This window comes from Rhipicephalus microplus, chromosome 3, assembly GCF_043290135.1.
Source record: "Rhipicephalus microplus isolate Deutch F79 chromosome 3, USDA_Rmic, whole genome shotgun sequence".
NCBI classification, from domain to species: domain Eukaryota; kingdom Metazoa; phylum Arthropoda; class Arachnida; order Ixodida; family Ixodidae; genus Rhipicephalus; species Rhipicephalus microplus.
In genome coordinates this window covers 73,571,479-73,589,987 of record NC_134702.1, presented here as the reverse complement: position 1 = coordinate 73,589,987, position 18,509 = coordinate 73,571,479, and the positions used below count along the sequence as shown (strand labels likewise).

General features: G+C 46.3%; 1 protein-coding gene across 1 annotated transcript in view; it reads right to left on the bottom strand.

Annotated features, from left to right (window-relative positions):
- Positions 1-18,509, bottom strand: part of LOC119160911 (alkaline phosphatase, tissue-nonspecific isozyme) — a 90,892-nt gene that overhangs the window by 32,962 nt on the left and 39,421 nt on the right. The window contains exons 2-6 of the mRNA XM_075889823.1: positions 12,883-13,163; positions 11,469-11,643; positions 9,616-9,788; positions 8,537-8,711; positions 6,543-6,674 (exon numbers count right to left, since the gene is read on the bottom strand). Of these exons, the coding sequence (XP_075745938.1) occupies positions 6,543-6,674; positions 8,537-8,711; positions 9,616-9,788; positions 11,469-11,643; positions 12,883-13,163 (936 nt within the window). The remainder of the gene's footprint in view (positions 1-6,542; positions 6,675-8,536; positions 8,712-9,615; positions 9,789-11,468; positions 11,644-12,882; positions 13,164-18,509) is intronic.

Sequence of the window (18,509 nt, the reverse complement as noted above, 5' to 3'; positions counted from 1 at the left end):
GAGGAAAGAAGCTCCCACGACCTAGAGCTTCGCTTTTAAAACGCACAAAAGAAAGCAATATCAGTTGGTCTTGCAGAAGTGCCACGCCCGATATATATATATATATATAAGAACATGTGGGTGGCTGCATAGGAAAACATAAGAAATAGTCCGTAACTGATATTTCACGTATATAGACTGATAAATAGTCGTGTTGAGAAACACTGCACTTCCGCCACGAAGCCGGGCGAAAAAGAAGAGAAGCGCCAGCAAAACACATTGCAGTCATTCCTACAACTGAACAATTAATCATTCGCCGGTATGCAGGCCTACGGGACGGCTTTAAGCTCTCCCATAGTAGAGTACCCTGTGCTCTAAATCGTTACCTCGTTTTTCTAACCCTTCCCTCCCCGTCGTCGTGTGTTCACGGCGTAATCATTGATAACAGGGCCTCATCAAATGTGAGGTCCGTGGGTTGGCTGTGTTCTCTTCCATAGTCGAATTGCATACTCTAAATCGCTGCCCACTGCGAAGCATTCCTTAGCGAACTTCGGCGACTTTGAGCGCATCTATCCATCTAGCTGTCTATGACTTTTAGCTCTCCAGGCCGTTTCGATTATGCTATCGATACCAAACTTAGTATGGCATAACATGGCTGTATGAAGTACATAACCGACCAGTCATAACATGAAAGTCATGACAAATATGTCATGATTTATATTTCAAGGTCTTGCTGCTCTTGCTGTGATTTCCTTCATGTGACATTTTGCAAAATTGGCATGGTATGACATGACTGCATGGCGAACACAAGTGACAGCCCTAACGTAGAAATCATGACATGCCTGTCATGTAACAGCATCACTACATGCCAAGCTCATGATGTGCTCGTGGCCATTTCACTAGCATCACATATACGAAATTTTGTATAACAGTACGTGAATGATTGAAGAAGGTTTATGACTGGAACAAACATGATAATCATGAGATGCGTGTCATGAAACAGCATGTCTACATGCCATGTTCATGATGCACTGGTGGCCGTTTCGCTAGCTTCACTTATACCAAACTTAATATTACGGGACGTAAATAAGTGACAAAGGTATGATATTAGTGAAAACATGATAAACACGAGTTGTGTGTCATGTTTCGAAATCAATACATGCTGCGCTCATGATGCCCTCGCGGCCATTTCGCTAGCTTCACGTTGTTACAAAGCGCACCTCCGACGACGTTACGAAGGACGCCACGAATCTCGCCGCTGCCACGACTGTTACCAAAGACGACGACGCCAACACGGTCCCGAAGGCGCCACTGCTTCGAACTCCGCCGGGAAGGTCACCAGCCGTTTGTTAGTGTAGGTTTCTCTGCTCGCGACTGCTTCTGCGCAGAGCTGATGGACGAGCGGACGAGACGACGGTGAGTTAAACAAGGTTTATGTAAAGCATATATACAGAGGCGTTACAAATTCGGCACTGGGGCCGACAGTTTAGACACCAAGAGCCGAGCTCCCTTCTCTGACACAGAGGTCTACTACTCGCACCGCGCCGCAGGGCTTTTTTATATGCACCGGGTGGATTCTTTGAGTAACCAAATGTCCAACCAGAAGCGCCACTGGTCGTGAGGTCAGAATCCTCCAATGGGGTCGCCGCTGAGCCGCGTCATTCTCATCAAATACGGAGCCGCTGCACGTGGCTGCACCCAAGGACGAGTGACGTCGCCACGCATTGCGTCAGACTCGCCAGACAGGGAGTCGCCGATTGCTTCGACGGGCTCGCTGGCTGAGGTGACTCACTGTGCATGCGCGGCAGAAAGGCAACGCCGCGTGATGACGCCGTTGAGTTGTTCGCGTCACGCGGGCTCGCGGGCTGGTCTTGACACAGATTGCCTTCTTCAGAAGCATGCACGTTCGATGTGGACTCGCAGGCATAACAACATGTATCAAACTAGGTATTACGTGACGTTAACGGACGACATAGGTAAATCACACATCCAAACATGATAATCACGACATGCGTATGATGTAACAACATGACTACATGCCACACTTATGATGCGCTCGCGGCCGTTTCGCTAGCTTCACGTATGCCAAATTAGTTATTACGTGACGCCAGTGGATGACGAAGGTATGTGACTGGTGCAAACATGATAATCATGACATGCGTGTGATGTGAGAACATGACTACATGCCACAGTGAAGGCGCAGATACATTTTGACGTCACGCGGTGTGCATGCTCGCCGGCGTTCATTTCGTCGCGTCATGCCGGCGTTGCTACGCCATCCGCCGGTCCTGCCATATACTCGCAGCAGCGCGCCGTGCTGCGTTGCTTTGACGCATGCGCGTTTCAGCGCGTCCGGCAGCCCTCCGTGACGAAAAGAGGAAGCGGCAGTGTTTTCTAGTTAACGCATCGGCGGGAAATGCAGTATGACACATTTAGCGCCGGTAGCCGTCAGCCCGCGCCGACGGACGCTGGTCACACCTGGCGTCAGACTATAGAGTACTCGCGTTTTGCTTAAGTGGCGTCGCTGTGACCAGCGTGCGCGCGTGTCAACGCTACATTGGAGTATATTGGGCCCTTGATGACGCGCTCGCGGCCGGTTTTCTCGCTCCACATGCACTGAATAGGTGACCAGTAAAAGAGCGAGCGATTGTGGGATGCACCGTCTGCCCCCGGCTTCCGGTTCGAGAAGAGACGGTGAACCGCTTCGCCGCAAGCCTAAGATTATTCGAGATTCGCGCGCGCAGTTGCCCGTTTATATCATTATCATCATCAACATCAGCAGCAGCAGCAGCATCGTCATCATCATCAGCATCATCATCATCATCAACCTGACTACGTCCACTGCAGGACAAAGGCCTCTCCCATGTTCCGCCAGTTAACCCGGTCCTGTGCTTGCTGCTGCCAATTTATACCCGCGAACTTCTTAATGCCCATTTATCTACGTCCTGATAAACCATGGTCGGTTGTTCAGCCGTTGGCTGCTACGAGCGTGAAAGGCAAACGCAGGTATAATTCCCATGGAACGAAGAAAAGAAAATGAGGTGGGCTGCGGCTGTGAAGAGAGCCGCAGCGACAGGTAGCCTGTGAGTACGGAAGGTTGAAGCCAGAGTGTGCGAAAACCATTTTATCACCGGTACGTGTGTATTCCACACTAAAAAAAAGCTCACGCATGAATTTGCTAAGAATATCATATTGAGAAATAAATTGTCGCCCAGGCGCGCTAGCAAAAATATTATGGGAACGCGCGGGCGAAATCTACCTGCCATACGAGATGAGCGCCGGCCCATAGCCTCCTATATTTTTTTGTGCCCGCGCATTAGCGCTAAATACATACGCGCCATCCGTCCCTTATAGTTTTGGCGCTCGCCGCCAGATGCCGCACCGATCCCATAATAACAGCAGACGACGCGGCCTATGCACGCTTGCGTTTATGACGGTCTAGAAACCGTCTACATTGCATTGGATTATGCGTATACGTTAAGAAGTGCGCACACACCAAATTTTTAACACAAGCACTGTATGCAGAATGCAATGTGAGCTTTGTTATTTGATTTCGCGCTCAAAGCTTGAGCACTTTTCGAGACAATGGTTTGACATGAAAATCTTTTGCCAAGTCGTGTTTGTCAGTCACACTCGTCGCGAAGTTCAGAAAAAGTGGGCGGAGAAACTTCACGAGCACAACCTCCAAAAGTTTTTTATGATGTCCCGGGGTCGAGCACTTGAGTTTGTCACGTTTCTGTAGTATTTGCGCGGCGTTGTCAACGGCAGCCTTCAGTGGCTGATTCATCTTTCTCGCTCTTGCGAGGAAAACTTCCGCGTAATTCTTTAGAGAATTTAGAACCATTACGAGCTCAGTTGACGGATACAGGAGTCCACCTCTGTCCTGGTGCCTAATTAATGCATCCGTACACCTGGGTGGATATCTCCACATTCAATCAGAACATGCTCCGCCGTTTCCTTATCTTTCCCGCAGCATGTGCATTGTTCTTCTTCTTTACTGAATCTTGCTTTATAACTACGCGTTCTAAGGCAACCCGATCTCGCTTCAAACAGTAAAGCGCTTCCCCTTGAATTATCGTAAAATGCCTCCCTCCTTATTTCATTTTTGCCCTTTCGGTAGTTACTCAAAGCCGGTTTTTTCTCCATAGCTGCCATCCATTCTCTCGTTTTGCGCCTCGGCGCTCCGCCAGGAGCGCTCGCATCCCATAATAGCTCGGGGGACGGCGCTGAGGGACCGACCGCTCGGGCACAAAGTTATAGAGGAGGCTATGGCCGGCCATTGCACCCATATCCGCCATTTTTCAAAATTCCTTGACTAGCGCTCCTATTGGACCGCGGTGACCTATTCGGTGACAGACGCCGCAAAAATTGGTCCGAGAGCGATCGGCGTGGCGAAGGCCTTTTGGCGGATCTCGCCACCACCGAACCGGATTTGGAGCACTTTCGGCGGCCGGAATGCTCAGTGTGAACGCGGTCTTAGACACTAGACGAACACTGTGGGGCTTTCATTAGTCTTAACTGTGTGAAAAAGACCCTGGTAGTTTTTTTTTTCAATAGACAAAACTGGAGTTCAAGCCTGTCTGGATTATGTACTTAATAAAGTTTTTCTACTACTACTACTATTACTACTACTTAATAGACAAAGTAGTCTCAAAAATTATCATCATGCTACACAAATCACAAACGAAAAAATAGGAAAGAACCAAGCTGTGTCCCTGCTCCAACTATTCACTTTTTTTTTATCTTACCAGCTTCTACTAAGTGATGAGCCTTTACATAATGGAGACGGGGGCGCTGTCAGAAGACGCCAACACATACAGCGGCCACTGTCGTAATGTATTCGTCAAGTATACCTCAAGAAAATGAAACATCCGCAGACACAGATGTAACCCGCAGCTGTCATACGTACTTCGAGAGCGTCAGCAGCGTTTGGGAGAACACGGCTTTGGTTTCCGTTTCAACCAGGCAGGGCTTTGGTTTCCGTTTCAACCAGGCAGCACATTCGCTGAGAACGCATATGCCTTGCCAGCGGGCAAGGAAGCTGCTTCCGCAAGAGTATCTGCTATCGCTGTGTTATGATGAGCGACCGTGCTGCGCTGCACCGCAAACAAAAGGCGGCTGCTGACCACCAAAAGCTGCGTCGTATGTGAAAGGATGACCCATTTGTCCATCCACGTGAACAATAGCCGAACGCCAGACGTCAACGCCAAATGGATGACTGTCCCATTCGCTGTACGGGTTTCGTAAGCGTTTGCTAGCATCGTATACGTGGAAACGCCCGACAGAAAAATGAAAGAAGAAATCTGATTTGTCTATATTCAACTCAAATTCTCCCCGCATGAGATGATCGAAAGGCGAAGTAGGCTTACGCACAGACTAGCGTCACTTCCGACAATTCAACGCCCTGTGTATAGTAGAACCAGTTCCTTCTAAGTGTCTCAATCGTTCACGCAGTATTTTATTACAACAGGATGGAAACGCCGTTAACAGAGTGGGAGCCCTATATATACGCCGGCATAACTTGAGCCCAGCGCAATCTCAAGCGAGACACGACGCATTTAGGAATGGTACGTACAATCAGTCAAGCACAATAAAGAACCGCATGTGGTTAAATTACGATTGATAGATATGTGGGGTTTAACGTCCCAAAACCACCACATGATTATGAGAGACGCCGTAGTGGAGGGCTCCGGAAATTTCGACCACCTGGGGTTCTTTAACGTGCGTGGTTAAATTACTGCCCAGTCTCCCCACTGCGACGTTCCTCATCATTAGGTCTGCGTTTCCGCACATAAAACTCCTGATTCAAGTGGGATAAGCAGTACAAAAGTGCCTTCAGCAGGTCGGCCGACGTTTTTATGGGAGGACCTATCTTTGTCAAAGTCGTCTTAGCATCCTTGTCGTGTTAGTTTTAAAAAGGTTGGTATTAAGGTCATCTCCAGTGGTGGCGCCCGTGTCACTGTTCGTAATCACAGTCTGCAAAGAAAAAAATCTGTGAAGCAGAAGAGCGTAGCCCTTGCCCTATTTAAAGCAAGGTTGCGACGACGTCCAGGATTGTCATCCCGGAGGTAAAAGGAGCTGTAAGAGAGATAGATAAGGGGCGAAAAAAAGAAAGGAAGTTCCTCTGTTCGTTCTGCTTTCCTACATTGTGTTTCCATCCATCTGCTACCATCTTGATTTCAGATCTCATTGAATGTTTCAATTAATATTGACAATAAACGAACCCAGCCATGCATTACTTTTGGCACAATGACGTTACGCGACCTACGTATATTTTACCATGGGCGAACTTAATAAATAAACAATGAGCCTCCGCTTCTTCCAAATGCCTTAAAATTTTGAATACATACCATCTGTGAGAATCGGATACACCTCCGTGCAAAATTGTGGATCAACCAGTGGCTTCGGTATTCATCCTTCTATGACAAGTAATTATCAAATCAGACATATTTCGCACCAAATGGGAACGTTAATGAGGAAACCAGTACGATAAAATAATGAAAAGTGCTGGTGATTTTTTCACTCAGTGACGAAAGCGTGTCGATGAAAACAACATTGCTTACCTTCAACCATGAGCGCAAAACCGTTTCCACGCTTTTGCAGTATTTCAATGGCCGTGACCACCATGTCGAGCAGAGACGGCTGCTTGTCGTGGCGGTAATCTTCGTACGACATGTGGTCGCCCGAAAAAAGACCTGCACGAGAGCACAGTGACGTCAACGATAAATCCGTCAAGAAAGTACCAGCACATTCCTCTGGACAGAACGTCATAACGAATGTCAATTGATTGCCAGATAATGATTATGTGCTACTTTCCGGTCACGGTAGGAACAAAAAGGGCTGCTTTTCAGTCGGCAATATTCCTCGCTTTCGCTATAAAAGAAAACTTTGAAAGCTTTTGAAGACGTGTTTCAATCAAGAAATTGTTAACAGACCGTTTTCTACTTACACCACGCGCAAACATTAGCGGACCTGAAGTAAGCGACATCATCGGCATATTCAGCTAGACAGCTTCGGCACGTAAGGCGCCCTACAATCTGTAGGGTCATTTCATGCTGTAGTGCAACACGCTTCATTATGGTGCAGTGTGCTGCAATCATTGGCATACCCACAGGAGGAGAGGTTAATCACTGCAAAAAACACCGCCTTCCATGTTTTCTTTTTCATTTGTATGTGCACTCACACAGGTGCACATAAAATCACATGGACGAACGTACATGAAGGAGGATTAGGCTCTTCCGCCTGAACAAATTATTAGCTATAACTCCTTGATTGTGATGCTACCTGTAATGCGCGGGGAACCATCGGCTACATGTAATGGTATAATCTGAAGGTAACATTCGTGTAGCTTTAACCCATGTACATTCTACATTATTCGTGCTCGGTAATTTCAGTGCACACTGTAGCATTAGAACTCCGTGAAGTCTGAACCCGCGTATACGTGCATCTCAGGAATATATTTTGCGTTACGTCCGAAACATCCGTTGACAGAACCGAATGAAAGTGCTTACAGCTAATGATTTCCCACTAAACTTCAGGGGACCACATATTATCAATTTTTCAGAATTAGTAAAGCCGTCTTGAAACATTACGTTAAATGTACACAGTCACGCAAATAGAACCTTTTGCTGCGCTGTGCTGTTCATCCAGAGAAAAAAAAACCATAGACCGTAGGTCGGAAAATCTACTCGTGAATTGGCTCACAAAGACTCAGATTGAGTCACGATAGTGAATTTTAGTGAACACAGATGGGTAATATGTTGGTGAGCGCAAGTCCAAGTGAGGCCGACTGAGAAAAACTGAATTGTCTTAGCCAAAGTGAGCCCTAAGCACTAGATATGCGCCTTGAGTGAGCTTGAGTTAGCGCCACCTTTTTCACCGACCTATGGTTCCATCTACTGAATTTCAGCTTCACTGTGAGCCTATATCAGCTAACGTTTGTACTCACGTCTACGCACACATACACTTCAACGCACTAGCGTCCCTACGCCAGCTCAATATACGTTGGTCAAAGGCGCGGGGGGAGAGGGCGGTTGTCCTGACTTCTTCTCCCACCAGCTAACCCTTTCACGGGAAATTATTGATAAACATACCTCCTGTGGGTAGTCTCTGTCAATAAAAATGTGCTTACAACATTTAAACCGCTGATAACTAGTATTCGAAGATACGACATTAAAAGGCGCCCCCGCTGACCACTAATTATGTGAGGCATTTACGAGTATTTGCTATATATGGTCGAAATAGCTAATTATACGCCGGAAGACTGACTGGTCGACTCGCTCATACTTATGCAGATATATTTAGCCTTGTGTACGCCCTCTAACGAGTCCGGTTGCAGAAACTGTTGATGAGTCTGATCCCAAGAAAGTGCTCATGAGAATGTCGATCAGTCTTAGTCCAAGTAAGCACAGCATGTATTTCTTGAGTGCCCGATTTTTCGCCGACCTATGGACTAGACACACATTTTCATTCTATCTAGGTGTAACAGTACAACGCAGCAAGAGAACGATGCAGCGTTTACTAGTCCCCGTCAAGGCCTCATTGAGGGAGAACTCACCGAGTAGGTAATCAGTTTTGTTGGTGTCGATGGCCAGCAGCTCCTCGCGAGATCCAACGAACTTCCGATTCTTCTTGTCCTTTTTCCAGAGGTCAACCAGGTCAAGGCCATCGCTGCGCTTGCCTCCGCCTCGTTGCTTGTCTTTGAAGTACGCTAGACCTCCGCCCAGGATAACCTGAGCCGAATGCACGTCAACACATTGTCTGCGAATAGTTTAATGCTACGACTCGAGCTATATCCTAATTTACTGTCGAATATAGAAACTCCATGCACCAGACTTTATTTGAACAAATGTGCGAAAAGCGCACTTTCTTACAAGGATGTGTTAATGCGCGATCGAAAATAACTGCATAAAAGAAACATTTGTACCAAGCCTCAAACATTAAGCGAATCTCGCTTATATTACGAGCCTGTGCCGCCAGGATATCTTTGAGTAAATATAACGACGACACTCTAAAGGGAAGATTATACAATGTTCTGCCAGTCAACTAAAATGTATATTTTTGAGAAAATATGAAGCATCACTTTTCATTTTCGTACAGAACACTCCCTTAACACAGCACAGATAAGAGATCGTTGGTGGTGGCCACCTAGGTGCTGCCAAGAAAGGCACCTATGATCTGCCAAGTCTGTGGCTGGAAGTATATGAGAACACAAAAGCACGTCACTTCTGTGACACAAATTTAAATGGCGTACCAAGAAAATACCGTGGTCACTGCGTTTCTGCGAGATTTCAAGTTGGGCCGTTCAATTTGCACGGTTTAGCATTCCGGTGACGATGAGTGAAAACCGCAACGTCACATTTCACTCAACCAGACCTGCATCACTGACATCGCGTCGCACACTCAAAGTATTTATGTAAAGAAAGAGTGTTAAGAAAAGGGCCGGTTTTCAACTGTCTCTTTTTACGAGGGCACCTCCAATGACCGGTATGGGTTTGGGAAAAGAAAAAAAAAGGTATGAAAAGGAGAAGAGAAAGGCAGAAAACATAGGTATTCCTTAACTGTAGCATAAAAATGTTAGAAAAGTAGAAATAAAAATAAACCAATCAACGGCATTTCACCACGTCGAATCCTCACGTTCATGTTCCTTCCAGGTTCATCCTCTACGAGCTGCCGGGCGATGTCCTTGCAACGAGTGCGCTTGGGCATTTTGGTGTCCATCTCCCAGTCACGGTGCGCCGAGTGGGCGTACAGGGCAGCAGGCGTAGCGTGTGTCACCCGCGTGGTTGTCACAAGACCCGTCGACATGTCTGTATTGAGATGGAAAGGAGCAGTGACATTGTTAAAACGGATCCAACGTCGATAATTTCGTTGCAGTGTGTGTGTCAGATGACTCCTGCTACGGTCGTCCTAAAGCTGCTCAAAGAAAAGCTCGATGATGATCCGTGTTTGTCATGTGTCCTAGCTATCATGATGTGCTCACTTAGATGTTGCCCGGGTGTGAAAATTCGTCTCCATGATGACTAGAGACATTATTAGTTACATTAGTTTTGGCATTCCAGGCATAGTGTTTCACATTGTCATGTTGTTACTGAAGTTTTTCTATTGTACATGCAACGCATCATATACGTTATGTTACTCTGGGCTCGCTGTTTGGCACATGTGCGCAAGTGTGTGTATGTCCGAGAGTCCATGTGTTTAATGTATTCGTTTTACAGTGAGAACTTTGACAGTGTTTAAATCACCATGTTCTGCTCGTGTGTTTTTACGAAACTTTCACGTCATGCGTTGGATCCCTTCGAGGATAAGGAGTAGCCAGCGCCTTGTTTGCGCACAAATATTTCCCCCACATCAATAAAAAAAAAGCTACAGAGGGCACTATCATTGAGGATTCGAAATTCGAGGCCATGACGAGATGTAATGCACACGAAATCAGTATAGAACATGTCACTGCTGCTTCAACAGAACTTACTCTTTAATTGTTATTACAGCATGTGCAACCTGTTCTTAAGACACATTAGTTACTAAAGTAAAGCTTCCGTGATGAATACGTCGATGACTCCTAAAGTTCCACAAAATAAGTTACAATTGTTTGTCTGTTTTTTTCTTGAAATCGGTAAGTGCTGCTATGGTATACAAAAAAAACGTCGATAATTCTCCTACATAGGAATTGGTATAACACGAAAGTGAGATGTGCTTTCACAGAGGCAGTTCAGCGCTTATTGTGCATTGTTTCAGCAACACAAACATATAGTAAAGTCACGTCAGGAAGGGCAAGCAGCTCGAAACTTGCAGCGCACACCTCAAGCAGAAAGCCCGCATGAAATTAGCATTTACAGGACGAGCTCGGACTAACAACTGTCACAGCTCTGCACTTAAAACACGCTGTTCAAACAGAAAAAAAGACGCACGGAACGAGTACACAAATATACACAAGACAAGCGCGAACAACTGTCACAATTCTTCCTGAATCGTGTGTCATCAGCGCGCTCTTTTCGTAAACGCGGCCATGGAAGCGTGCAATGTGACCTTCGTCCTCTCCCGAATTGAAAGTCTGATAAGCGCCGCATAGGGAGACCACGCTCTGTGGGGGCGGCACTCGTGGAGGCTATACGACCTTCACAGTACTTCCAACGCGAGCTCATCGCGCCATTTTGCCACTGATAAAGAAAACGTCCTAAGGTTTTGAAGCTTTGAGTACTAAAATGGTGTATAGTGTACATAAATGGCTTGCCGTTAGCATCCTAGTCAACGATGCTCCGTGGCGTATTGGTTAGCGCTGCACCCTATAAATAGAGAGGCGGCTGGCTCGATTCCACGCTTCTGGTTCTCTTTTTCTTTTTCTTTGCAATCCGTTAGTGAATATTTTTCATCGTCACTTCCATGAGGGAAGTACGACAGTGCAGCCGTGGCAGACCCCAGCATAAACCACTTTCGCATTAAAAAATACGGCTGGCTTAAGTTGATAAGTCCTTCCTTTAGACGGGTACCTCTATCCTGGGCCTTTTTTATGAAAGAGTGCAGTTCGTTGCCAGCAGCGGAGTCACACTCAGATGTATTAGCCTTTGCTGACAGAGCAAGCATGGCCATCTTGGTCTTGGCGCCGCAGAAAAGCGCCGTTGCAGACGCTGCGCTGTCCGTCACCTGCCGGTCCACCGCGTATGTCTGCGCCATGTGAAGAGAAAAAGCGAGAGAAAAAAAGACCGACATGTAAAGGTCACATGCACACAGAATATCTGATTCATGACAAAATGGACTGTGCAGTTATCTATAAAAGTAGGTCATAAAGCTTAACAATATAAGTGAAAACTAGTAAACAGTCACACATACGTGTCACTAACGCCCAATAGGGGCCTTCAAACATTCACACTCTTTCCTCACTAATATGAACGTTTTAAATGAGACCATAGCAATCGGAATGACGAGACCAGAGAGAGCGTGTTCTGTGCCACACAGAGACTGAACAGTTTTCGTCATAATAAAGCCTAGCTTACGTTAATCGACACTTCGTCAATACCTATAAGGCGACTCTCGGGACAACCATATAGCCATAGGTCTACGGAACGCCCCGTCCTAATTTCGCCATTCCTCAGAGAATGTTTTTGTGACTGGTTTCCATTACAACAACGTAAAAGTTCACGCAATGCAAGACGCACATATGTTCGCTACCATTTCAGTTCTGTCACAAAGTTACCTAGACTGATTTCAGTGTCTCTCTCAGTACTTTTTAGCAGCGAATCTATTTATGCGAACCCGACCATTATTTCATGCAGAACGAGCAAAATACTATCTGGGAACCACTTCACGCTTTCTTCGGTTTTTTGTTTTCACCTTTTGGTTAGCTTTTGGCCAATTCGTGTGGCGTGAGATGCGATAACTCTACGGGTGACAGAACAAGGGTAAAAAAAAGAAAGAGAGAAAGAAAGAACGAATAAAGAAAGAAGGTATTAATAAATAATTACATAAACCAAAGACATATGAATAAATAAACCGAAGAAAGAAATATCGAAATACTGCAGAGTAAAAAAATAAATGTAAAAAAAGAGACAAAACAAGAGAAACAGTTAGAATGGGGGAAAGAGATAAAGGTCGCAAGAGAGAACTTAGAAATAGGAAGGGAAAGAAAGAAAGATAGAAAGAAGGAAAGAAAGATAGAAAAAAAGAAGGAAAGAGGAAAAAAGAAAGAAAGAAAGAAAGAGAGAAAAAAAAGGAAGAAAGAAAGAGAGAAAGAAAGAAAGAAATATGAATAATCAGACAAAAAAAGGAGATATAGAACACAGCGGGAAAAAAAGAGAAACAAGGCAGGCCGCCCGACTCCACACTTCCTTCAGGCTTGTCATTACTCGTGCGAAGTTGGTTTACTTTGCATGTTTCAGAAAGACTGGATAGACCCAGGTCATATACCTTGACGAGCGCCGTGTAAGGAAAGTGTTCAAAGGACAGGCTGCCCTCCTCGCCCGGCAGTTCGGTGCCTTTCTGGGTGCGGTAGATGCGCGACGCGGTGACCGTCGAGATGCCCATGCCGTCACCGACGAACACGATCACGTTCTTGGCGGGCGCGTCGACCACGGGTGCCGACAGGAGCCGGGAGATGCCGTTCTGGCCGGACAGCCGCCAGAACTCCGGGTCGTCCTCTCCTTCGGGCACCGGTACACTTTCGTATTCGCGGGAGACTTGGGGATTAGCTGCGTGCAAGCAAATGATATTTAGTCGGGTTGTAAATTGCACACACACACTGCTAGTAAAAAAGCTCGCTACATTTCAGTTGCGCATCTACATAAGACTAGAATCATGCTGAGCAGACGAGAGGGCTTCTATTATAAAAAGTGTTTGTCGTGTCGGCTTAGAAGTGTTCGTGGTCATGTTTATCGTTCAAAAAAGGCAGGTTGCGCAACATTCCGCAACACGTAAGTAACCAAGCCTGAAGACCACATGCAGCATATTAGCGAAGCGACGACGTCGAAAAAGCGATCAATTAGGACATCTTGAAGCAAAGTGCTGAACAGACGTCCGTTCAGGCACGACCGCGATGGACCGAGCGACCCAACGGTACTCAAGATGTACTCATATTTGTCTACATGATTCTTTTCAAAAAAATGTAATGGTGAAGAGAAAGGTAGACTTCAGAAAAAATATGAAAATAACACGACCGTATCGGTTAGTTTAGGTTTCTAGACCTATTAGTCTGGCTAGATGAGTCTGGCATTCACAAAAGCGATGGCGAAGGTGCGTGGCAGCGTGCTACCATCACGTCCCCACCAGCAATAGAACCTGGAAAGCCGGTGCACTAAGTGACGATGCTAAAAGACGCAGCGTCCTAGCCAGTGCAGCTGCTGGATCAAGGTCTTCGAGGCACCTATGGGTCCCAAACCTCCTGAGGTCTTCCTGGATATCCCGTAGGCCGTGAACCACACCTTGGTTCAGGCGGCCGCCCAGCTGCCATCGTAGTCCCCGATCCAGAAGCGCACTCATGCATTTCGCCGGTGAAGTGCAGCCGCCAACTTGCAGAATTTATACCGCAGTAAGTCAGACAACCAGCCTCCTACGGGGTACGGCGTGCGGGATGGCGCAGCAATAAATCCGACATTTTATAGCGTACTCTTTATTCTGAACCTTATTCATTGTTGACCAGCCCATTTACACTGATAGCCCATCCTCCTCCTCCTGTCCACTCATTTCTTACTTCCGTTCGGCCTTATCGAGGCTCTCCTTCTGGCCATTTGCATGTTCCTTTTCCACCTGATGATGATTAATTTTCAAAAATGGCTCATACCCACTCAGGAAGATCGCTCAAGAATTGTTTATATTATGTAGGCGTATACCAAATCTTATTATCCTCCCACGCAGTGTTCTGGCGCGCAATAGTTCAGCCACCATCTTCAGCAAGGAAGCCTCTGTCGCCGCCTCGTAGGCACACTCTGTGCCTACCTGGCATACTCTGTGCATAACGCTGAGATTTACCCTCATACGCAGCATAATTATGGTTATATTGAATTCTCTTACGAGGTGGTGTCCATTTCTGTAGGAATGACGCTCTTCACTAGAGCGTTCTTGTTTTGTTCGATTTCATGCGGGATGGTGCCTCCAGCTTCAATGAAAACGCATCTCGGTTTTTGTAGATATTGCTGATAGCGCCTGTTTGAATGCGTAAATTTCAATGTGTATGCTCGCCTGTAGCGAAAAAAAACGAATTAAATACTGTTCTTTTCTTATAGGATACTCAAACAATTTTTGTATCCTGCTTAAATGCTCATGAGCCTTGGTACTGTTGATAATGCTATGCCGCACAGTGGCACGTACTCATTTGATGACGATAGGTTCATTCGTTGATATTTGTAGACCAGTGGTGATCACTGGGATTTAGCCAACTTCTCCGGCACATAAAGGTTTCTTATGACGATAGTTACGCGATACACTCATACAAAGCTATAATATGTACGGCCGTTTCACCGTCGTCTTATAGCGCTTTTATGAACTTGCCAAACGTGCTTTTCTTTGACGAAGTATCAGCCACGCGTACAAGCCACTGTTTGTCTTTGGCGTGTTGTACAACGACGAAGTATTTGCGGAACCAAGGAAAGGCTTGGGGGGGGGGGGGGGGGGGGCAGTCCCAGCAGACAAGGCGAGACAAACAATCCAGTAATGCTCTTCGCCTACGGCCTCCCATGTCTTGTTACTTCGCTTACACTACCCCCAACAGCGAAAAAGCAACAAGATAAGCGGAGTCAACGCGCCGCACGACTCGGTCGTCTCCAAGTCGCACACGGTCAGCGCTTGTTTGGTCTTTCTACAACGTTTTCCCGCTTGAAGGCCTCGCGAATTCCACGTGTCGCTTCTTCAAGCGTTTGAACAAAAGTGTACGCGGGAAGGAAAGCCGTTTTAAGCCACTCGTAAGCCGCGAAGTTGAAGTGCCCAGCGACACCTGCTTGTTTCCGTCCTGTTTTTCACACTTCGAGCGACACCGGAACAGCGTGACGTGCACGCACGAACTGCCGTCCACGACGCGACGAGACTTGAGAAGACAAAAATCTCGTCGCACGGCTTCGGCGTTTCCTCCTTTTCGTGAACCGGGTGGAAAATCCGGCCGTTGTGAAAACGCCGCGACCAGACGAGTCCCGATTAGACAGCGCCATTAAACTTAAAAAGAAAAAAATTACACGCTTGCTATATTTGCACGTGCGCCCCCGTGTTTCTTTTTCTTTTTGAAAGAGAGGGTAAAGGCGAAAGAAGCCGCTCCGTTCCAGTATTCCTTATCTTTACTTCCGCCGCGAGATCTGAACTGGCCAGCTATTTCACTGGCGGACTCAAATTCACTTGCATCCGCAAGGAGAAGATTCATCCTTTTTTTTTTTCTAAGTTGGGTCTCAGTCGAAGAGCTTTACGGGTTGATTTGCTACCTAACAAACACACACACACACACACACACACACACACACACACACACACGCACACACACACACACACACACACACACACACACACACACACACACACACACACACACACATGAAAAAATACGAGGGTACAACGTTCGGTGCATTTACAGAGTCGACCACATCTGAGTTGAATAACTCACTATAGTATTCAAGCCGGTGAAACTAAAACGTTTATTCAACTTCACGATTTCTATACAACGCGTAATAATAGTGTCGATAAAATGTATATGTGGATGACCCTGTACGCCCTACTTTGATAAGCACGCTTTTATTTGATCTATCTGATGTCTGCTTTCAACGCAAGTGTCTCTAGAGATGCTACAACACAATGTTTAGCACCGCTTACGTGTAGGCGATCGAAACTAAAAATTTCAAGAAGTCTAAAGTCGTAAACTTCAAACTATTGCGGACAGTACGGAAACACGGTGCGTGCTTACACAGTTTGGTCACAGCCCCATAGCTGCCGTAATTTGAACGCATCAAGATGCCCCCGATTCCATCGCCTGTTTTCTCCGCTTACAAGCATTTAATCACGACAAATACGGAGACAATGAAAAGAAAGGCGGCCCCGGTTTGATTCAGTTTTACACACAATAAACGGCAACAGCATGCATGAGTATGTAGATTTGTCATTGTCGACCTGGTACGCAACGTTCAATCTTGTGTAGTTACGTCCATCATTCAAATTTTTCTAGTCGTTGCAAGTTGACTCATACGATGCATGTAGCATGCAAACAAACTCGAGTGCTAATGCCATGTTTTTCTCTCTTTTTTTTCTTTTTCAAGACAATTTCATCTTTTGTCTCTCCCACCCACACTCAATGGAGGGGTACCATGAAAGTACCTTTCGCAATCAAGCTATCGTTTTTTGCCGCATACTACAAGCACGTGTAAGCAGTCACTGATGTTTGTTAATATAATAATAGCTAATTATTAACAGCTAACATTTCCTGATATTTGGCATATGTTGGCTTGTGTCCCCTCCAATAAATTATCGCTTATGCCAGCTGTTCGCACTCACGTTGGCTGTTCAATATCGATGCTATACGGTTGAGTCATGTACCCGTTTGCTGGACCTATTTCATTCGCAGAAAGCACGGTATGCGCCAAAAAAAAAAACGTCTCTGAGCCAAATCACTCCGATATTTTGATGTCACTATCGCTCCGCCGCGCACGCTGTAACCACCGCGAGCAGGTAAGTTATGGCTACCAGAACCGTTCGAAATTACTTCCTCCGTTTATAGAAAAGCACTGGCCTTGAAAATATGGAACAACTTAAGAACTGAGCGAACACTTCCGCGCGTCCAGGATAAGGAATGTCACAAAATTAGGAAGAAAAAAAATAATGAGACAGGCCTACAAATGCTTCGCTCGGGGAAGGCACGTTCTGCTTGAGCCGTTTTCTGTATGCAATGCGTGCAGGCCGGTGGCACAAATTTGTCATCTACAATTGTCTGGAAAGAAAGAAAGAAAGAAAGAGAGAAAGAAAGAAAGAAGAAAAAAAGAAAGAAAGAAAGTTGTGCGGTTGTCGTTGTAGACGACGTTGCTTTAATGTGCCGCGACACATGCCAGCAGACACACTTTCTCTTCATTTTCCGCGTTTCTGCAGTCGAACTCAAGCATCCGTGTCACGTTTCCCTTGTCAGCTCTCGTCAGGCACGAAACGAGCTTCATGTTTAGCAAAGTGACCGCTGAGATATTCATCGTGGTTTGGCCGGCAGTAAATAGGAGTGAGTGGTCATAGGCTCGTTCTGACCCAATAGATCAAGCCACAGGCGTGAGCCGTGCCAAATCATACTGTCGAACCTAGTTACAGCGAAGTAATAACAGAACCATAAGCTTTTTCATTATATCCAATAGTCGTTGTAACAATTAATTCTTTTCCTCGCTTGACCTTCGCTCAGGTTATTGGCAGGTGCCAATGGCTGAGTCTGATCGTCCAAAAACGTCGTTCGTCACACCAGATGGTCTCTGTGAATTCACCGTAATGCCATTCGGACTATGCAATGCGCCCGCCACATTCGAGCGAATGATGGACAGCATTTTACGCGGTCTCAAATGGAACATATGCTTGTGCTATCTTGATGACGTTGTGGTCTTTTCACCCGATTTCACTTCGCATCTCACTCGTCTGCGTAAAATTCTACAGTGCCTTACAAATGCCAGGCTTCAGCTTAACCTGAAGAAATGTCACTTCGGGGCTAAACAACTCACTATACTTGATCATGTCGTCTCGGAAGCCGGCATCCTTCCCGACCCTGATAAGCTTCGTGATGTTGCCGAATTTCCTAAGCCGACTACAGTTAAAGAACTACGGAGCTTTGTGGGCCTGTGCTCCTATTTTCGTCGGTTTGTCCGGAACTTTGCTTTCATCGTCGCTCCGCTCACCAAACTTTTTGCTGGCCCTGCAGATCTTTCGAATTTGACAGAAGCATGTGACGAATCCTGCACAACACTGCGCCAACTCCTTACCTCACCACCCGTACTGCGTCATTACGACCCTATTGCACCGACCGAAGTACACACGGATGCAAGTGGCGTCGGTCTTGGTGCAGTACTCGCGCAACGCAAACCAGGTTTTGCGGAGTATGTGGT